At 38.5% G+C, this 23,692-nt stretch overlaps 1 protein-coding gene across 1 annotated transcript; it reads left to right on the plus strand.

Moving 5' to 3' along the window:
- The first annotated feature begins 1,878 nt into the window (after positions 1-1,878).
- LOC122023053 lies at positions 1,879-2,946 on the plus strand. Its single transcript, XM_042581150.1, has one exon. The coding sequence runs from the start codon at positions 1,879-1,881 to the stop codon at positions 2,944-2,946; it is 1,068 nt and encodes a 355-aa protein (XP_042437084.1).
- Positions 2,947-23,692: the final 20,746 nt, after the last annotated feature.

Consider the following 23,692-nt stretch of genomic DNA (forward strand, 5'->3'; position numbering starts at 1 on the left):
GGATGGTGTGATTGATGGCAAGGCTGATGATGTGGTGGGTCATGAGTCTTATGTGGCAGGTGTGGTGGCTCATCAAGTTATGGTGGATCATGCAGCTGATGTGGCGAACTTACCACATGGGACGTCGGAGTTTCCTCCCCTCGGACATGCTCAAGGAGTGTCAAGACAATCATCGCCGGAGATGGTGGTGGAAACTCCGTTGGAACAACCACCCCCAATGGAAAATAATCCGACGGAAGTAAACAACAAGACTGATGGAGATAAGGAAGACAAGCAATTTCATAAGAAGTCTTGGCCTGGACTCTTCAAGGATAATCGAAAGACGAAACTCGCCATGCCTTTGGACCAATATGAAGCTAAAGGGGAAAGACTTACTTTTGATTACGATGACATCGATGATATTGAAGATACAATGGGGTTCTGTCTTGTCGGTTGTTTCATGGGCCGACACCCTGGGATAAATGGCGTGAGAATTATTGGCGCTCGTTGGAGGATTTCACATAAATATTTCTTGCACAGAAATGGATGGGTGGTTTACCGGTTTGATACCAAAGAAGATCGAGAAAGAGTTCTGAAGGGTGGTCCATATTTTGTCTTTGGTATTCCTATTTTTCTAAGGATTATGCCAAAGTGTTTTCTATTTAATGAAGATTGTCGCTTCGTCCCTGCTTGGATTCAAATCCATGGACTACCGCCGGATTGTTGGACGCAGAAGGTGTTAAGTATGGTTGGATCGGAGGTTGGTAAACCGCTGTACACTGATAACTTGACACGTACAAGAGATTGTTTGGAGTATGCTAAACTTCTGGTGGAAATTCCGGCCATTAGAAAGAGGGTGTATGAGGTTCCAATCACTTTGCCTACTGAAGTTCAAGTTGATCTCCGTATCGTCTATGAAAGTCTACCAGAGTTCTGTGAAGTATGTAAAAGATTGGGACATCGTCTGGACACTTGTCGTAGAAGTGATGCATCAGTTGGGCAGCAAACAAATCGTTCAAGAGATAATATGCAAAATGGTATCGACGAGTAGCGGCAATGGAGGGCAAGATCACAATCTACAAAAGGTCGGGGGAGAACAAAAATGAAGCAACAATGGAGGCCGGCACAACAAAAACAAAATATGGAAACACCGATTGAGCATAATAACTTGGAGACCATTGGGGTAAATCTTAATCTGGAGCCTACTGATCATCTTGCGGATCATACTGATGGAGGGAATGAAGTTACTTCTGAAGCTGAAGGTGAAAGCCATGATGCTGTTGCTCCTGAGAAAGTCCAAATTGAGAATGTAGTTACTGATGTTGTTGCTCAAAACGTTGACCATAATGGGACTTTAGAAGTTGACGTGGCTACTCAAATGGAACTCCAAGTTGTTGACCAACATGTTAATGTAGTTGCTGTACAAGTTGTTGACAAAAATGTGAACAAAGATGCGGATCAGCTTGGATTGAAGGCTAAACGGACAGTAGGTAAAGAGCATCACCAGAATGCTATCCTTTCATCACATTCCAGCTTGGGTAGTTCTTCCTCTTCGTCCTTGTCAGCCGAACAAAATAATACAGCATCAAGTGAAACAATTAATACGACATCTACGACGTCAACTTCATCATTACCGTCAACCACATCTTCGACCGCTGGTGGGACTGCTGGAGTTACAGTGACGGCACCAAGCTGTGGGAGACAACTTTGGGCGCGAGCAGCCCGTAAAAGGGGTCAATGAAGGTTGCTGCATGGAATATTAGGGGTTTTCACAAGCCCCTAGAGCATGGGGGAGTGCAGCACCTTCTCCAACAGAGGGATATCCAAATTATGGCTTTAATGGAGACAAAGCTTAATGAAGATTCTTTAAGTCCCATATTACAATGAAGGTTTGCAGGTATGGGTTATGCGCATAATTTCGATTTGTCTAACCATGGCAGGATACTTCTTCTTTGGGACATGCATAAGGTAGATGTGGATATTATCTTGACCACTGAACAATATATACATTGCCGCGTGTGTTGTCGCATCTCTGGCAGGGGATTCTTGGTGACCTTTGTCTATGGTCTTCACTCTATTGTCACAAGAAGACCATTGTGGGAAGCTCTTTCTGATCTTGGGGATACTATTTCTGAAGCATGGATGATTATGGGGGACTTCAACTCATTCCTATCAATTCATGAAAAGCAAGGTGGTTCTCCGGTTACAAACCATGAAATGAGAGACATGCAGATTTTTACTCAAGCTTGTGGTTTAGTGGATCTTCGGTCTGTTGGATGTCGCCTTACATGGTCAAATGGTACTGTTTCTTGTAAGTTGGATAGAGCTCTTGTAAACTCTTTTTGGCTAATGGAAGATTTTGATGCGTATGCGGAGTTTACAGCCCCTGGATGTCTCTCTGACCATTCTTGCACTATTGTTCATACGTTAGCCAAGGACCGTGCTCCAAATAGACCATTCAAATTCCTCAACATGTGGACGTTGCACAAGGATTTCTTGAAGGTTGTGGGGGATTCATGGGCAGCTCCGGTGATAGGTAATGCCCAATTCATCTTAAAGACAATGTTTCGATTGAAGAAATGCTTGAGGGAGTTAAACAAAAATCATTTTGGTCACATCACGGAGAAGGCTAAGAGAGCAAAAGATGAGCTTATGGAGATACAAAAGGGTATTCTTGATGGTGGTCCAATTCCCTCAGAGTACAGCCATGTGAGAAAGAAAACTACTCTACTTATGGAGGCGGAAAGGCAATTTTTTCAACAAAGGGCAAAGAACGTTTATTTGAGGAATTCGGACAAGTGCACAAAGTTTTTTCATGATGTGGTAAAGAGAAACAACAAGAGAAATGCTATCATTATGCTCAAGAAAAGGGATGAGGAACAAACCACAAGCTTGGGTGAAGTTGCAGAGGAGTTTATTGATTATTTCCATGGGTTACTTGGTCAAAAGGAGGTATGTGCCGAATGAGACAACAACTCACTCATGGGGCGGAAACTCACAAGGGCTCAATCTGAGAATTTATGCAAGTTGGTTGATGAAGAAGAGATTAAAGTTGCCCTACATGATATTAGATGTGGAAAGGCCCCGGGACCGGATGGGTATAGCTCAAAATTCTTCATTTCTTCATGGGATATTGTTGGTAAGGATTTTGTGGCAGCGGTGTAGGAATTCTTTCAGCATAGCAAGCTCCTCAAACAGTGGAACCACTCTTTGATATCATTAGTGCCAAAAGGAGATCATGCGACTGGGGTTTTGGACTATAGGCCGATATCTTGTTGTAATGTCTTCTATAAGGTAGTATCGAAGGTACTTGCTACACGGTTATCAAAGGTATTGGATTTCTTATTAGACCCTGCCCAAGTAGCATTTATTCAGGGACGTTCTATAGGGGATAATATATACTTAACTCAAGAATTGCTTCGGAAATATGCTCGCAAAAGGATCTCCCCTAGATGCATGGTCAAAGTTGATTTGAAGAAGGCTTTTGATATGATTGATTGGGACTTTCTCATGACCGGTCTCGTTGGTTTTGGATTTCCCCAACGATTTTGTGATTGGATTAAATTATGTATCTCCACAGTAACATATTCTATATCATTGAATGGCGGAGTATATGGCTTTTTCAGTGGGAAAAGAGGACTACGACAAGGGGATCCACTCTCCCCCCTTCTATTTTGCTTGTGCATAGAGGTTCTCTCAAGGAAGCTAAAGGAAACCTCCATGAAGTCTACATTTCATTTTCATCCTATGTGTAAGGAGGTTGGTCTTACTCATCTTGTATATGCCGATGACTTAATGCTATTTTGTAGAGCGGACGAGACATCTACCCAACACCTAGTGGATTGCTTGAATCAATTTGGAGGGATCTCGGGCCTTAGAGCAAATCCGCAAAAGACACAAGTTTACATGGCGGGTGTGGATACAAGCTTGAAGAACCGATTATTGCAACTTTTGGGTTTTCAAGAAGGAAAATTTCCTTTTCGATATTTGGGCATCCCTTTGGCGGCAGAGAAGTTAAGGATTGCGAATTATGGGCCACTTCTTGAAGATATTGCAAGGAAGATCAACTCATGGCCTAAGCACACTTTATCTTATGCCGGACGCTTGGAACTTGTGGGGACGGTTCTTCAAGGTATAGAATGTTTTTGGCTTTCCATGCTCCCTATTCCTAGTGGTGTGATTGACAAAATATATGCTCTATGCCGAACGTTTGTGTGGTCTTCAAAGCATCCACCCATTTCATGGTCGAAGATTTGTTTGCCAAAGCATGATGGGGGTTATGGTCTTAGGAACCTCCTAGCATGGAATGAAGCTTTATTGTGCAAATTATTATGCAATATTCAAGCAAATACGGATTCACTTTGGGTTAAGTGGGTGCGCCAACATTATATAAAAGGTGCAGATTTTTGGGCATGGCAAAAGAAGAACTCAGATTCACCTTTAATCAAGAGATTATTGGAGATTCGTAGCAAGATACTAGATGGTTCAGATGGCGTGGGAGAGGCAAATATGCGGATGATGGAGTGGTTTATTGCAAATGGAAAAGGGGTTACAAATGCATATAATTTCTTCATGCCAAGAGGGCCGGAAGTTGCATGGAAATCTATGGTGTGGAAGCCGGAAATCATGCCGAAACATCGTTTTACACTATGGATGCTTGCACACGGGAGGTTGAGGACCAATGATCGAATGGAGTATGAGCCAAACAAGGATTGTGTGATGTGTCGTCAACAAGAGGAATCCAATCAACATGTCTTTTTCGAATGTCCGGTGGCTTGTGAACTTTGGTGCAAGGTGAGCCGGTGGTTGGAAATCAAGCATAATTTCAAATCTTTTGAGGAACTATATCAGATGTTTGGTAGGCATTACAAGGGTGGCAGTAGAAGGGTGAAGGCCCGGCATCTAGGAATCTCTAGCTCAATCTATTACATTTGGGAAGCTAGAAATAAATGTCGGTACCAAGGCATTACACCGGATGTAGATTAGTTATTCCGGAAGGTATAAATACATATCCATAGATTTGTGGACTTGCAACCTCCTTAAGGCTCATTCTCTGTGGTATGAAGGTTGTTGTTGAAAATGTTGAAATTCATTGTGCTTACTATCCGAAGTATGTCTACTGTCTGTTTGTCTGTTTTGCTTGCTGTTCGAAGTATGCTTACTGTTCGTTTTATGCCAATTTGCTGAAATGTGTTGTTGAAGGCAAAGGAATGTATGTGGTTTTGCTTCAATCTGTGGAGATTAATTAAGTTTTCACCTGTTGCATGGATTTATGGATTTATGGTGGAAATATTAAATTGGTGGCAAAGGGGGATTTGCACAGAACTTTCAACGTTGCATGCTTGGCAAATTTTCAGCATAGGTGGTGAATGATGATAGGTTCATTAGAATTTGTGGCATTGACTTTTTATGTGAGGCATGGAAGAATATGTGTGGTGAATAGATCCATCATATTTTGATCTATCTAGTCCGCAGTAAACGGCTCGCGGTAAAGACAGTGCTAAATCCGTTGATGGCTGGGGTTTTGCCAAAAAACCCAAAAAGGTGAATAGATCCACCATAATGAACTATCTAGTCCGCAGCAAATGGCTCGCGGTAAGGACAACACCAAATCCGTTGATGGCTGAGGTTTTGCCAAAAAGCTCAAAAGGGTTCGTAGATCCACCATAAGGATTTAGCTAGTCCGCAGCAAACGGCTCGCGGTAAAGACATGATAAATCCGTTGATAGCTGACCACTTGCTAAAAGTGGGGCGACGATCTATGGTTAGATGCTTTACTTGTCGATCACGATCTATGATGCTTATTATTTGAAGTTCACCGTCTCTTCTAATCCAAGGTGTACAAGATGGCTTATTCTTGTAATCTGTGGACGGATGTGAACCCACTGTTCCTGCTATTGCTTCACACCTTGGTTTTGCTTCTGCCCGTGACTTGATATGGCTGAGTTTCAATTGCTTCATACCTTGGTTTTGCTTCTGTCCGTGACTTGATATGGCTGAGGTTCAATTGCTTCACACCTTGGTTTTGCTTTTTGACATGGATTTGTTTTCCACAACACGTGTTCACCATTTGTAATTCATATCATGGTGTTGTGTGAGTGTAAGATTAGGTGTTTGGTTTGATTTTGCTCATGTTGTGATGGTGTATGTTACATTGGATGCATGAGCAAGTAAGTGAATTGTATGTTGATGATGGGGTTTTACCTCAACTGAGAGGATAAACTCCTAACTATGATGTATCTTTTGACATTCGGTTTGAGAGTCTTTCGCTCTCAAATCAGTTTTTATACATGTACCTATTTCCGTGAAAGAGCTCTCAGTCTGTCAATCCTTGCTATGTCTGGACCTGGTATGACGACAACTCTTGCACCATTGCCTACTCGTAGGTCCACTTCATCCTTTGTCAATGTTCTACTATTTCTCTGCCACTACACATTAGTACAAATGTGAGATGCACACTCGGTATCTAATACCCGTGAAGAAGAAATAGATAGATTGACTTCTATAACATATATACCTGAGGCAGAAGTCTCACTTCTCTTCCTTTTCAGTTCCTCTAGGTATAACTTGCAGTTCCTCTTCCAGTTTCCAATTTCACCACAATAGAAGTAGGTTCCTTCCTTAACAACCCCACCTTTGGGTTTCAGTGCATGAGCCTTGCTCTTGTCTTTGGCTTGGGTCTTACCCTTACCTTTAGACTTCCACCTACCTTTTCCCTTAGACACCATCAAAATGGAACCAGGTTTTGCCTTCTTAAGGTTGAGTTTAGCAGTTCTCAACATGCTCAACATCTCAGGCAGTGGTTTGTCAAATTCATTCATGTTGTAGTTCACGACAAATTGACTATAACTATCAAGCAACGACTGCAAGATAAGATCAGTGGCCAATTCTTGGCCTAGTGGAAATCCCAACCTTTGTAGATTCTCCACATTCCCGATTATTTTGAGCACATATGGCCCTACGAGACTTCCTTCTTGCATTCTGCATTGAAATAGTGTTTTAGAGTTCTCAAATCTCTCATGTCTTGCTTGTCCTTGATATAGTTTTCTAAGGTGGGCAACCATATCATAAGCATCCATGTTCTCTTATTTCTTCTGAAGCTCAGAGTTCATGGTGGCGAGCATAAGACATGATACATCTAATGCATCATCTTGATGCTTCTTGTAAGCTTCCATATCAGCTCTAGTGGCAGTAGCAGGGGTACTTCAGGAATAGGCTGCTCTAGGATGTACTGTTTTTCTTTCTCTCTTGAGAACTATTTTCATGTTTCTATACCAGTCTAGGAAATTAGTTCCATTGAGCTTGTCCTTATCAAGGACAGATCGCAGAGATAGTGTCTTCTACGTACTAGACGACATGGTGGTCTACAACAATAAAATGCAGAGAAGTATCATACTCAGATCATTTAATTAGGCTTTTAATTAAATGATTCTCCCACTGAATTCTAAAGCTTAATAGGAGCAAGTCACTACTAGCTCTAAATTCAAAAGCAAAGATATTCAAGTGGGGCAAGATCCATATTATACCTCATCTTGAGTTAGCTTTGGCTAATCGCCCAAGACTTGTATAAATTAGGTAGACAACGTGTACCAATTGGACAAGATCCATATTATACCTTTCTTGAGTTAGCTTTGGCTAATCGCCCAAGACTTAGTATAACTTAGGTAGACAACGTTTACCAATCACATCTTATGTAACTCTTATATCCTTAGGTGAACAACACTGTTTGTTCATTTTCCCATCTTATGAAATCCATATTATAATTCATCTTGAGTTAGCTTTGGCTAATCGCCCAAGACTAGTATAATATGATTTACATCTCATGGGTTATGCCTTTAAGTTCTCAATCCAATTGAGGTAACTTAGTTAAGTCAAACCCAAAGTTCAATAGTCAAACATCACAATTGTCCAGTCACACTCTACAAAGATAAAACGAGTCACTTTGCTTTGGCAAACCTGACTACAAGTGATCGAGGTAGTAGTGTGTACCAAACTTTGGTAGGCATATAAAAGGGACTTATTTACGATAACTACACATGCATCACATACATCATGGCATATATCAATATATACACAAATTTAAACGTGACATGGTTATGACCCCTATAAACTACGATCTTCTCAGGCCAATGAGAGGAGCGATAAGTCAACGTAGGTCTAAGCCGCTTCTCCAAACGCTTCCTTGGTTGTCATGTGTTGTTATTCTTCCTTCCTTTTCACCCGTCTTCCAGAAGACTAACTCTTTCTAATTTTGTATATTATAAAATCTAAAGAAACTCGAGTTACATTTGAGTGTAATATAATTACAACAAGAATAAAAGGGATGAAGGCACGATACGCAGGTTGTATTATGAATTACAACATTACACATATCCAATCACATTGAGGTTAAAGGGCCATAACCATGCACCATGTCATATATATTCACAATATTCTTATGCCATAAATTTACTATGATTTCAACAAATAAATTATGAGCCACAATGCCATGGCGGTCCTACTAGCCGGTTAGCGGGCGGGGGTCAAGGGGGTAGCGGCCCTAGCAGGGGGTTTCAAGGGGCAGCGCCCCCGAAGCAAAATTTATTTTGCATACTCATTATATGAGTTGCTGCTATACCCGAGACCCTACTACCCACAATACCAACTATGTTTTGTTCTAAACAAAACACCTCTTGCTGAGACCTTGTTGGTCACACACCAACTATGTTTTGTTCCCAACAAAACACCCCTGGCCGAGACCTTGCTGGTCACACACCAACTATGCTTTGTTCCCAACAAAACACCCATTTCGGTCAAGGCTTAGGATTTGGCCGAGACACAAAATCAAGCCAAAACTCATAGTCTGGCCGAGATTCACTCTCTTGGCCGAAACCTTGTTTGGCCGAGACTCATAAATTTTTACAAATCACAGTAAGCCCTATCAAGTAATTCCTATATCATATATAAAAATTCTAACTTAGCATAGCCCTTTGCAAGTGACTCTGATACCACTGTTGGGATCTAACGCGGTAAACACGCGAAAGTGCAGTAGAAATTAACTAGATCCTTTATCCAGCAGATCCATGCGAAGGGAAGAAACATGTTCTGAAAATAATCTATGTTAAACTACATGATAGGATTATACCTTTGTTGCGTGCCCTTCGCAATCCTGACAGCAACCTTTTCTTTGAATCCAGATCTCAGCGCATTCAAGCGTCCACACCTCTATGGTATCCACATGAACATATCCTTCGTTCATCGCACGAATGAAGACTTCGGAGAAGAACCATCTTCTTGTGCTAGCAAGAAGTATGGTTCGACCAAGCTTGAAGATTCGGCCAAGGAGGAAGGAGGAGGAAGAAGAGAGAAGCTCAAGAGACACCTTTTCTCATCTAAATGAAAAATAAATCTGAAAACCTATTTATATTCATCCAATAAATACCAAAGGTTTTTTTCTCTTTGTATTCCTCCTAATGGGTTGAATTATTATATATTGGATTAACCATTAATCCAATAACCCAATAAGTCTAACTCATTGAGTTTAACCCATGAATCCAATGTGTCTAATTCAGATTGGACTCAATCCAATGAGTGAGTTCATTTGAGTCTAACTCAATTTTTAACCAAAAGGCCTAATCATCTCATGATTGGCTCTTAGGACTAATTACTAACATCCTCACAGTCACTCCCTTCCAGTGACTTACCTCAACTTACCTGCCAGATGTCCGGTCAGCCTGTCGACCCGTCTAGACTTCGTTCCAGACATCTGGTTAGCCCGTCGACCTGTCTGGACTTTGTGCCAACTATCCGATCAGCCTATTGACCTAGCTGGCCTTCATGCCAAACATTCGGTCAGCCCGTCGACCTGTCTGGACTTCGTGCAACTATCCGGTCGGCCCGTCAACCTAGCTGGGCTTCTCCTGCACACTTGGTCAAAGTGTTAGATCACAATGGAACTAACTTAACATACTTTGTCATTCATCAAAACTTGAGTTAGACCGTTAGTGCTAACCGCACCAACAATCTCCCCCTTTTTGATGTAATGACAACCTGGGTTAAGTTAGTGAAAAAAATATGCAAGTAAAACAAGCAATTATAAGGGTTTTTAAGTTAGTCTTGTTTTATTTGTGGTATTTTATTGTTTAACTAATTTAAACTACCTAACCCTCCCCCTTTGACATTCATAAAAAACAAGACAGAACATATAAAAATAAGTGATTAAGGAAGTAAAAGACAGTGAAATAGAGAATTTGAATTAAGATGAGATTGACTTGGGGGAGTCTAACATAGAAATTTTTTGAAAATTTTGTTTTAAAATTAAAATAGATAAGTTTTAGAAAGATAATTTAGAAAGATAACTTTGTAAACTTTAGAGTAATTTTTAAATATAAACTTTGCAAAATTATCCTAATTTTCAAGTTTGTAAATTTAAAATAATTTTCAAACATAAAGGCTAACTTTCAAGTATACTGTCTTTACAAAAGTAAGATTGTCAAAGCCAAGTTTATAAAATCCAAATTTCAACACTAAGTGGATAAACTCATTTTTCAAAATTATGTTTGTAAAATCTAATTTTCAAAACTAAGTAAGATCCAATTTTCAACACTAACTTTAGAAAATCCAATTTTTTTTAAATTTTGTAAAATCTAATTTTTAAGTCCTAATTTTCAAAACCAAGTTAAATTTTCAAGGCGGACTCTTTTTAAGATCTAATATTTATTAGTTTTAAAAATAGGTTTATCAAATTAGATTAGTAAAAGAAATCATATTTTAAATAGATTTAAAATATTTTTAAAAATTAATTTCAAAATAAGTATTAATCCTCCCCCTGAACCTGATAAAAAAATTCTCTAACCAATTAGTTACTTACCGTCTATCAAAGGATATCATCTTTCACTTGGTTAGTCAGGTTAAGTCAACTGTAATCAGTTAGTGTTTGACTAAGCTGAATAACTTAACCTGATTGATATTTGTTTTGTATTTAACGCTCATACTTATATCGATGCATTGAAATAAGCATCTTAAATCCCAACAATTTGCCTATGCATCTCACCCCTTTCTATGTTCAACAATTACAAACAAGGTAGTCCTAGTGTGTTGGTGAGATGCTCAAGTACTAGTCCTATAGAAACATGCTTTCTAAGGAATTAATCTAGTCTAAGGCTAAAATTATTTTTTTTTTAAATTCTAAAAATGAAAGTTTTGAAGTTTTATCCTATAATTTAAAAATGCTAGTTTTGAAAACAATTTTTGTAAATTAAGAATCCTAGTCTATTAATCAGAACAGGATAAGTCAATATCTGAGAGAGGTATAACTAAGTCGAAATAAATTAGAACAGGATAAGTCAATATCTAAGAAAATATAACTAAGTGAAAATACAATAGTCACGATAAAGTACATATAGTAACGATCTAGCCTATCGGGATGACTAGGAGGGTGGTCCGGGCCCCAAGGAGCGTAAATCTCTATCAGCTTATTATGACGAGCCTGGTCATCCTCTCGGGAGCTAGATAGGTCACGTCGAAGGTTAGAGATCTCCAGTTGCACGTCCCGTCGCAAGAAGGAGACCTCCTGCTGCATCTCCTGTCATAGGTCGGTGACCTCCTACCGCATACCTCGATGAAAATCAGAGACCTCCTGACGGAGACTCGTCATAGATAGCTCAAGTCCGGCAACTCGGTCGGCTAGAGTGTGAGGAGCGGGACGTGGTGCTCGAGCTGGGGGTGGTGCCGGGGCTAGAGCGGCCTCGCCGAATAATGTGTCCATAAACTCATCCTGCTCTGCCTCCTCCTCCTAGGCATCTGGGTCAGGCTGGTGCTGTGCCCCCCTCCGGTAAGATAAGACACCCTCATCATCTATCTAGATACCTCCTAAAGAGAAGTTCCTAGATCCTACAATGTCAAACTCAATCAGGACTCGGATATCACCTCTGGTGACGTCAATACATAGGGAGGCAATATATGTCATCAAAATGTGACGGTACGACATATGAACTCGTGCGCTGGTGGTGACTCAGTTGAGTAGATAATAGTTTGAAAGATATGTAGGCTAATGTCTATATCTAATCTATGGCAAAGGGTATAAAGCAGAAAAGAATGAAATGGACGCATCATCACGATGCCGTAAGTGGTCAACGACAAAATGCAGGAGACTAAAACCCTATAGAGTACATAGTTGTGAACTCAAAGGGATACTGACCTAAACATAGTAATAGTGGGTACTCACTCTCCCCCAAAAAAATACGAATAAATCGTATCAAGAGTAATGTGCGAGTAAGGATCACCAAATGGTAGATCCCTAGGAGGGTAGCACTGAAAAGTGCATGTAGATGGTCGTAGGCCTAAAAAGGTCCGGATGACGGTAGGGGATAGCGTGATATCAGTACCAGCTACCCTAATAGTATATGTAAGGTCATCTACCCTGACTAAGTTGTTATAAAATTCAGCACACAAACCAATGTTTACTGAACTGGTACAGTAAACAAGGTTCTTGCTATAGTAGTCAATGACCTTTATGGCTGGAATGCAAGAACGCATGAAAAACTATCTATCTAAACACCTAGTCCAGATAAACATATAAATGGTGGGCTCAAACCTAATCCTAAGTTCGTCAGTAGGGAACCTAGGGTCGGTACTAGCAGTAGAGGGTCCAACACCAGATCTAGAACATTTTCTAAATTAAAAAAAAACAAAACTAAGCATAAAATATAAAAATAAAGCATTTTAGAAACTTGAGAAGGGAAAGAAAAATTTACCAAGGCATAGTGAGTAAGAATACTAGAAATGATGACCTCGATTGACGAGTAGTGACGTAATAACCGGAGAAACAAGAAAAATTTTAATCGTTAATCCCTCTCGCGTTAAGGTTCGAAAAGAACCTTTGCAAGAAGTGAAAGGGTGAGGTGCAAGAAGAGGGGGCGCCCTTGCCGCCCCTTATATAGGGTGTTCCTTGCGTCCGGATCCACTCCAAGCGCTCGGAATGGGAGCCGGGGCGGGGCGCCCGGAGTGCCTTTCGGGCGCCCTGAAAGGCAATACCAGGGGCGCCCGCCCCTGGTTTTTGACTTGTTTTTTTTGTTTTTTTTAAGTTAAGAAGATTATATATATATATATATATATAATAAAAAAATTTAAGTTAATTTTTTTTTTTAAATAATTTTAAGTTAAAAATATTTTTAAAATGAATTTTAAGTTAAAAAGATTTTTAAAATAAATTTTAAGTTGAAAAATTTTTTAAAATAAATTTTAAGTTAAAAAGATTTTTAAAATAAATTTTAAGTTGAATTTTTTTTTAAAATAAATTTTAAGTTAAAAAGATTTTAAAAATAAATTTTAAGTTGAAAAAATTTTTAAAATAAATTTTAAGTTGAAAATATTTTTAAAATAAATTTTAAGTTAAAAAGATTTTTAAAATAATTTTTTAAGTTAAAAGGTTTTAAAATAATTTTTAAGTTAAAAAGATTTTAAAAATAAATTTTAAGTTAAAAAAGTTTTTAAAATAAATTTTAAGTTGAAAAGGTTTTTAAAATAAATTTTAAGTTAAAAGGATTTAAAATAAATTTTAAGTTAAGAAAATTTTTAAATATAAAATAAAATAATTTAATTTAATTTAGTTTAATTTAATTTTAATTTAATTTATTATAAAGTTCAGTCCTAAGTCATCTCACTGATCTAAATTTTCAATCTGGGAAACCTATAATTTTTGTAAGATGAAGTTAAGTTCAATTTTAGTGTTGGGTTTAACTTTGTGTTAGATTCAAATTTAACTTTAGGCTCAACAAATAGACATTCTTTGTATAAACTTCTGGGGTATGGTGAGTCACTTGGACATCATTAGAGTAACCATGTCTTCGAGATTTTTCAAATAGTCCTATCTACTGAACTTAGTACAAAACGTTGGTCTAACTGGCTGGGATCTGTAAGGGGTAGCTTTAGTTAGTTCCACTGAGTCAAATGCACCAGGTCGAAGCCATATCTTCCTAAACATACATAGACTAAGCTTCCCTACCCTATTATCATCCAAAATTTTATCAGTACCGTAGGTCAAGTTAAATTTTGTCTCTTTTGTACTCTAATCCTAATTATCCTGCCGGGTAGGTTAGTTTTGGTTAACCTATGGGGTAGATTATTTTTGGAGGTGCCAGCTATTCTGGAGCCTCCCCCTGAATTATTGGCCTGTATTTTTTAAATTTTAGTTATAGGTTTATGTCTGTTACTTTTATAATTATATTTAACTTGATGATATCTGATTTTTGATGGGTTCTAAAATTTTTCGACTTGTCTAGGTTTGTGTTTTGGTTTTTGATTTGATTTATCAGATTTTACATAGTATATTTTATCTCTGGGTATGTAATATTGGTTAATTTCTACTTGCGTGGTTAAGCACGATTTCGGAACACAAGCTTTATTTTGTTGTTTATATTGGCTTATTAGTGATTTAAACGTTTTATTTGAACTTGACTTGTAGCCATGCCCGGTTTTATTGTAGACTACCTTTTGATTATTTAAAATAAGATCTAAATTTTTAGATCTTGTTGTAAATTTTTCTAAAATACTTTTTAATTTATTAATTTCTATTTTTAGTATTAAACTTTCCTCTTCAAGTGTTAGGTCTTGAGTTGGATTAGTATTTGTGATTTGTTCTTTGAGGTTTTGGTTTTCCTTAACGAGCAATTTATTTTTATTTTCTATTACAATTAATTTTTTTATCTAAACAAGCTATTATTTTAAAAAATTTCTTATTTAAATTCAGATATACCTCTTCAGGACCTTCGGAAACGAGTACAGACTCGTGCCTCGATTTGGGTTCGGACTCGTCTTCCGATTCGTCCTCTGATTCTGCTTCGCGGGCCATCAACGTGAGGTGACTCTGGTGCTTTTGATTTTCGGCCTCCGATTCTTATGAGGATGAGTTATCCCAAGTAACTTTGAGAGCCTTCTTCTTGGATGTCTTCGGCTTGTCGCTCTTCAATCTCGGACACTCGTTCTTCTAGTGGCCTTTCTTGTTACACCCGAAACAAGTCACGCTCCTTGGTTCAGTTGGGGAGTTGATCTTCTGCAGGTCCTTTTTGCTGAAGCTCTTCTTCCTCCTGGTGAACATTTTCCTTACCAGTTTCACTAGGTACTCTTCATCTTCAGAATTCTGATCAGACTTATCTTCAGGTTTAGGCTTGGTCTTTGTCCTTTCCTTGGAGGAACCTACAAACAAAGCAATACATTTCTCGGTTCCGACGTTAGTCTGCTCGTGCAGTTCAAGTTCGCAGAATAATTTGTCTAGTTTCAATTTAGATAATTTTTTTGAAATTTTATAGGCATCCACGATAGATGCCCACAATGTATTTCACGGAAAAGCATTTAATGCGTACTTGATTAAGTCACGATTTTCCATTTGATGGCCTATCGCGTGGAGTTCATTGAGGATGTCTTTGATCCTCGCATGAAGTTGACTCGCTATTTCTCCTTCCTATATTTTAATATTAAATAATTTATTTAACAGAAGGTCACGCTTTGTTACCTTAGCGTCGCTCGTTCCTTCGTGTAGTTCGATTAGCTTGTCCCATAATTCCTTTGCATTTTAGTGTGATCCCACTCGATTCAGCTCTTCCTTTGTCAGCCCATGTTGTAGTGTGTTGAGAGCTTTTAAGTCCATCGAGGATTTCTTTCTCATGTCCGGAGTCCATTGTTTTGGATCTAATTGATTTTCGGAGTTGTCGACAGGCACCTTGTAGCATCTGGTGATGCTGAACCACTGGTGGAAGACGATCTTCAAGTAGACCTCCATTCACTTCTTCTAGTAGGGGAAGTCGTCTCCGTTAAATAGCAAGGGGCCTGAAGCCTTCAACTTGATTCATTTTTATTCTGCACACAAATAGTGAAACATCCTTAGACATCCCTCATAATTTTTTTTCTTTGACCCATGATCAACAAAGGATATCCCTCTAAACATCTGCTATAATTGCATCAAAGTTGTAACCCAACATAATGAACCACTATACCCAATATAACTAGTAGCATCCCAATAAGAGGGTAACAAAAGGAACCAGAAAGTACCAGTATAACCCCTCATATAATGAAAAAGACACATAAGAAAAACAAGCCTTTGCTGCATGTTACGTTCCGCAAGTGTACGGAAATGTCGCAAGTAATATAAAAGATTATCGTATCCACAGGGATTGGAATAAGCACTAGAAATATCTCAAAGCGAATTAGCTAAACAACTAATCAATTGGTTTCAAATGGTAAGGATGAAAAACAAATCTAAAATGAAAGACTAACAAACAAGAATTTGGGGGTTTGAGTTATGATAAAGGGAGGTTCTAGGAGTTTTGGTTTATTTGTAGGATCTCTTGAATGTATATGGTTTACCAATTCTTATTTCTCAATTGCCTAAAAATTGTAGAAGGTTGCCGGTTCTCTCTTGCAATAGATCACCAGCTTAGGACTGAAATTGTACCTAAATGTAATCAATTAGATATGAACTTACGTTGTCCTTAGACAGGATTGCACCTATTACTATGCTTCTCTCGGATATCAACATAGAAGTTCATAGCTTCTTAACCCATAAAGATACAAGGATTGAATCATAAAATCTATCCTACCCTCTTGAATATTCTCATTTCCCCTTCAAGATTATCCCCCAAACGTCCTTACACGGGCTTGCACCTGTCACGTGGATCCCTCGGAAAATCGAGTGAGGGTTTATCCCTACAAAGTCTATAAGATATCCAAACGATCAATCAAGAATGAGAATTAAGCCCTAATCACAATTAATCATTCAAGATCCAATCGATACAAACTAGTCAACATCATAGAAAACAAGAAATGGCAAATCCACAAGAGTTTACATCAATTTATCTCACAAATACTCCCTCCATCCTAGAACAATAAGATCTACTCCATAAAACGAAGGAAGAAGACCGAAGATAAGAAAATTACAAGCATTCTTCAATTCAAATCCAAGAAGAGGAAAGAAAGAAAACTTATCTACAATATAGCTCCATCTTCGAATCCAATCTTCGCTTCCGGAGTCGAATTCGCCAAGATCTCCCTTTAGATTGCCAAAAAATTCTCTCAAGAATGGGAGGAATCCACCAAATCTTGCTTTCTCCCAAAGGGGAGAAGATCCCCTTTCAAATCTCCAAAGAGGCCTTAAATAGAGGGAAGCTTTTGGGCGCCACACGGCCCCGAGACATGGCTGTTTGAGGTTCACACGGCCAGAACCTTTCCCCTCTCTGCCATCTATACATAGCCGTGTGTGGTACACGACCGTGGACAACTCTCTTCAAAACCTCCAAGCACGACCGTGTAGATCCACACGGCCTGGACTGCCCCAGCTTCTGGAAACTTGGCACGGCCGTGTGGTGCACACGGGCAGAACACTTTTAAGCTCTGGGAACCCTGCACGACCATGTGGTGCACACGGCCAGGGTCTTCTTAGTCTCTGGAAACCTTACATGGTCATGTAGATCCACACGATCATGTAAGGATTGAACTCTGATTTGCTTTAAAACTTGACACGGCCGTGTGAGGTTCACACGGCCTGGACTTCTTCCTTTGTTGTTGCTGTCACACGGCCTCTGAACTCCACACGACCAGAGCTCCCTACCAAAGCAGGGTCATGTCTGGTACACGGCCAGGTGCTTTCTCACTTGCTTAGCTCATAAGATTTATCCAAGAATGCAGAATCTTCACCGAATTCGACTCCTGTGTACAGAAAATGCACAAAAGTAGATCTCCGAACAAAAAGAGTAAATATGCTAAAAGGAAGACTGGAAGTACAAAAATGCATTGATCAAGCATGCTCAAAGTATGTAAATGTGCGTCAAATCATGCTCAAAGTATGGAAAAGGTTGAAGAAAAGAGGGATTTTAAAGAGATTGAGAGAAAAGAAGATGTTTTAAGAGAGGTAGGTGTATGCAGGACACGGCCAAAACCTGGCCGTGTAAGGAGAACACGGCCTCTTAAGGGCTTCTCCACACGGGCCATGTAGATCTACACGACCTCTCTCTTTTCCTCCTCGGCTTTACTCACACGGCCGTGTCTGGAACACGACCTTCTGAGTTCTCTTCTCTGGATTTGGTACACGGCCGTGTTTGGTACACGACCGATGCAAGCTTTTGCTCTGATTTCTCCACACGACCGTGTCTGGGACACGGCCAAAGAACTCCCCTTCTCTGGATTCTTTGCACGGTCGTGTCTGGTACACGGCCATGCTCCCTTCCTTCTCTGCAGACTTCACACGGCAGTGTCTGGTAGACACGGCCAGATCCTTTTCCTTCTCTACATCCTTTGCCTGGCCGTGTGCAGTACACGGCCATCCCCTGTTTTACTCCATTTGATGTTTACTCTCCTAATCCACTTCTCCAATACTTCCATGCCCATGAAGAAGTCATGGCCAGCTCATGGAAGTAGATTTCAACATGAAAACAAAACTAAAACATAGTGAAAACAAAATAAAACACAACAACGAATTTATACTAACTAAAAGAATCAATCTGGAGGACGAGGTTCAGAAAAATACAACCTTTGTACCTCTTCTAATTCCATACCATGAATATATTTTTACAAGCGTTGACCATTTACCTTAATTATCCCAAGCTCTTTTTTCCAAATATCTACAGCCTCAAAAGGATAAACCTTCTTTACCTCAAATAGACCCGTCCACCTTGACTTAAGCTTTCCTGGAAAAAGCTTTAATTTTGAGTTGAACAATAAAACTAAATCTCCTATATTAAAATCTTTACGAAGAATGTGCTGATCATGTCATTTTTTCGTCCTTTCCTTGTAAGATTTAGCATGCTCATATGCATCCATCCTTAATTCATCAAGCTCATTTAACTGAAGCTTCCTTTTCTCTCCTGCTTCTTTAAATCCATGTTCAAATTTGTAATTGCCCAATAAGCCTTATGTTCTAGCTCAACTGGAAGATGACAAGGTTTTCTAATGGGAGTTTTATAAGCAGTACGATATGCCCATAGAGCATCATCTAATTTTAGTGCTCAATCCTTTCTTGAGGTGGATACGGTCTTCTCTAATATGGATTTAATCTCTCTGTTAGATTTCTCTGCTTGACCATTAGTTTGAGGATGATAAGGTGTTGCTACTTTATGCTTCACTCCATATTTTCTGAGTAAATCAAATTGTTTTTCAATAAAGTACAATCCTCCATCACTAATGACCGCCTTATGAACCCCAAATCTTGGAAAGATTATACTCCTAAATAATTTGATAACTGTTTTCGCATCGCTCGTAGGAGATACCACAGCTTCCACCCATTTGGACACATAATCCACTGCCACAAGAATAAACCTATTCTCATATGAAAGATGGAAAGGTCCCATGAAATCTATTCCCCATATGTCAAATAGCTCAACCTCAAGAATGCAATTCAACATCATTTCATTCCTCTTAGTTATATTCCCAGTTCTCTGACACTGATCACAAGACTGAACAAACATCTTAGCATCTTTGAATAAGGTTGGCCAATAAAATCTTGCTTGAAGAATTTTTGTAATCGTTTTTGAACTACCCAAATGTCCTCCATAAGATGAAGAATGACAATGAAACAGGATATCCCTAACTTCTTCTTCAGGCACACATCTTCGATAAATCACATCATTACACTTCTTGTATAGGAGAGGTTCATCCCAAACATAATTCTTAACTTCTGAAAAAAAAACTTTTTCCTTTGTTGATAAGAGAAATTTGGGGGTAACACTCCACTAGCAAGGAAATTTACAAAATCTGCATACCAAGTTGTTTTAACACTTGATAAAGCTAATAAGTGTTCATCCGGAAAAATGTCATCAATAGGTAAATCAAAATCTACTTCTTTTTCTGGATTTTGAGATATTCTAGATAAATGATCAGCTACTACATTTTCAGTTCCTTTCTTATCCCTAATCTCAAGGTTGAATTCTTGTAGTAATAAAATCCATCTGATGAGCCTAGGTTTAGCATCTTTCTTTCCCAGTAAATACCGGATAGCCGCATGATCAGTATATACAATTACTCTTGAACCCACTAGATAAGATCTAAATTTATCAATAGTGAATACCACGGCTAGGAGTTCTTTCTCTATAGTAGAATAGTTTACTTGGGTTGCGTCAAGTGTTTTACTTGCATAATGGATTGCATGTAAAACCTTATTCCTTCTTTGTCCTAAAACTGCTCCTACAGCAAAGTCACTAGCATCACACATTATTTCAAAAGGAAGATCTCAATCTGGGGCTTGAATAACTGGAGCTGTTGTAAGAGCACTCTTTATTTTGTTGAAAGCTTCAGTGCATTCACTATCAAAACAAAACTCAACATCTTTAATCAATAGATTAGTTAATGGCTTGGAGATCCTTGAGAAGTCCTTAATAAAACGTCTATAAAAACCAGCATGCCCTAAAAAACTCCTAACTCCTTTTACATTGATGGGTGGGGGTAACTTCTCTATCACTTCTACTTTTGCTTGATCTACTTCAATACGACGCTCTGAAATTTTATGCCCCAAAACTATTCCTTCTTTAACCATGAAATGACATTTTTCCCAGTTTAATACTAGATTTGTATCTTTGCATCTTTGAAGAACAGTAGAAAGGTTTGACAAACAAGAATCAAAGTCATTTCCGTAAACTGAGAAATCATCCATGAATACTTCCATAATTTTTTCTATTAAATCTGAAAAAATTGCCATCATACATCTCTGAAAAGTGGTTGGAGCATTACAAAGCCCAAACGACATCCGACGATAAGCAAAAGTGCCATATGGACAAGTAAAAGTAGTATTCTACTGGTCTTGAGGATGAATTGGAATTTGGAAAAATCCTGAATATCCATCCAAGTAACAAAAGTATGAGTGTTTAGCTAATCTTTCAAGCATTTCATCAATAAATGGTAGAGGGAAATGATCCTTCCTAGTTTCTTTATTCAACTTTCGATAAGCAATACACATCCGCCACCCTGTCACTGTACGTGTTGAAATTAGCTTATCAGCTTCATTCTTGATAACAGTCATTCCCCCTTTCTTTGGAACCACATGAACTGGACTTATCTATTCACTATCCGAAATTGGGTAAATGATCCCTGCATCAAGAAGTTTAAGTACTTCCTTCTTTACCATCTCTTTTAAGTTTGGATTTAATCTCCTATGATGCTCAATTGAATTCTTGTACCCCTCTTCAAGTAAGATTCTGTGCATACAAAGAGAAGGACTGATCCCTTTTATATCATCAATAGTATATCCAATTGCCTTTCTATGCAGCTTTAATACCTCTATCAGTCTCTTTGTTTCAAATTCATTTAAATGAGCATTAATTATAACTGGATAAGTAGAATTTGGCCCAAGAAACTCATATTTGAGATTTGGTGGTAATGGTTTAAGTTCAAGTTGAGGTGATACTATTTCTGGCAAAGCTGGCTCTTGTTCTATCAACTTAATCTCCTCTTTAACCAATCTCTCTTCTAAATACTCTTCATTTTCTGAAAACAAATCTTCCTCTCTATAATCACAAAGACATTCCTCTTTTTTTTGTTGAAAATGTTTTTTCATCAAATATTTTTGATAATAATTCACAGCACCAAGGAAATAATATTTGAAAATCATTTTGATTCAAAATAAGCCCTTTTTCACCATTCTCCTTTTCTCTAATAATATCAACTGTTAGGAATGAGTTATCTTGCTCCGACCAATCATTGGAATTTTGTGTAATTCTACAAACTATCTCGTAGGCCTCTTCTAAATTCTTTTTCATAAATGATCCTCCAGATGCTATATCAAGTTGATTTTTACTTGAGAAAGAAAGCCCAACATAAAACAAATGCATTATTAACCATTTCTCAATTCCATGATGTGGACATAATTGCAAAAAGGAAGAATATCTTTCCCAAGCTTGATATAATTCTTCTCCATCTAATTGCTTGAAATTCAAAATTTGAGTTCTCAAATAAGTAGTCTTCTTTGGAGGAAAATATCTGTCCAGGAATTTTTGCTCTAACTCATCCCATGTTTTAATACTTTGAGATTTTAGAGAATTATACCATCTTTTTACATCATCCTTCAAACTAAAAGGAAAAACAAGCAGCTGTATAACATCAGATGGAACCTCTTCGTATTTCAGAGTATAACAATATCTATAAAACTCCATCAAGTGTGAATAAGGGTTCTCAATCTCCAATCCTCCAAACTGAGTTTTCTGAACCATTGAAACAAAAGATGGTCTGAGTATAAAATTTCTTGCTTGTATATTAGGGTAGACAATTGGTCCCAATTCTTTTGCGGACCTTGGAGCTCCATAATCCCCTAATGACCTGCACACCATGTTTAAGTCGCACAATTACGAAGACAAAATTCTAAGATTTTTTTTTTACTATACAAATGAAGAGAAAAATAAAAAAAAATGTTATGATTAGTCTAACTCAATTGATAATTTCCAATGTTATAGCGTAGTCCCCGGCAACGGCGCCAAAAATTTGTTACGTTCCACAAGTGTACAGAAATATCGCAAGTAATATAAAAGATTATCGTATCCACAGGGACTGGAATAAGCACTAGAAATATCTCAAAGCGAATTAGCTAAACAACTAATCAATTGGTTTCAAATGGTAAGAATGAAAAACAAATCTAAAATGAAAGACTAACAAACAAGAATTTGGGGGTTTGAGTTATGATAAAGGGAGGTTCTAGGAGTTTTGGTTTATTTGTAGGATCTCTTGAATGTATATGGTTTACCAATTCTTATTTCTCAATTGCCTAAAAATTGTAGAAGGTTGCCGGTTCTCTCTTGCAATAGATCACCAGCTTAGGACTGAAATTGTACCTAAATGTAATCAATTAGATATGAACCTACGTTGTCCTTAGACAGGATTGCACCTATTACTATGCTTCCATCGGATATCAACATAGAAGTTCATAGCTTCTTAACCCATAAAGATACAAGGATTGAATCATAAAATCTATCCTACCCTCTTGAATATTCTCACTTCCCCTTCAAGATTATCCCCCAAACGTCCTTACACGGGCTTGCACCTGTCACGTGGATCCCTCAGAAAATCGAGTGAGGGTTTATCCCTACAAAGTCTATAAGATATCCAAACGATCAATCAAGAATGAGAATTAAGCCCTAATCATAATTAATCATTCAAGATCCAATCGATACAAACTAGGCAACATCATAGAAAACAAGAAATGGCAAATCCACAAGAGTTTACATCAATTTATCTCACAAATACTCCCTCCATCCTAGAACAACAAGATCTACTCCATAAAACGAAGGAAGAAGACCGAAGATGAGAAAATTACAAGCATTCTTCAATTCAAATCCAAGAAGAGGAAAGAAAGAAAACTTATCTACAATATAGCTCCATCTTCGGATCCAATCTTCGCTTCCGGAGTCGAATTCGCCAAGATCTCCCTTTAGATCGTCCAAAAATCCTCCCAAGAATGGGAGGAATCCACCAAATCTTACTTTCTCCCAAAGGGGAGAAGATCCCCTTTCAAATCTCCAAAGAGGCCTTAAATAGAGGGAAGCTTTTGGGTGCCACACGACCCCGAGGCATGGTCGTGTGAGGTTCACACGGCCAGGGCCTTTCCCCTCTCTGCCATCTATACACGGCCGTGTGTGGTACACGGCCGTGGACAACTCTCTTCAAAACCTCCATGCACGGCCGTGTAGATCCACACGGCTTGGACTTCCCCAGCTTCTGGAAACTTGGCACGGCCGTGTGGTGCACACGGCCAGAACACTTTTAA

The sequence above is a fragment of the Zingiber officinale genome, chromosome 9B (assembly GCF_018446385.1).
Source record: "Zingiber officinale cultivar Zhangliang chromosome 9B, Zo_v1.1, whole genome shotgun sequence".
Taxonomy (NCBI): Eukaryota; Viridiplantae; Streptophyta; class Magnoliopsida; order Zingiberales; family Zingiberaceae; genus Zingiber; species Zingiber officinale.

Bases quoted from the DNA above. Each gene is read 5' to 3' on its own strand.
- LOC122023053 (XM_042581150.1), top strand. From the start codon at position 1,879: ATGGGTTATGCGCATAATTTCGATTTGTCTAACCATGGCAGGATACTT.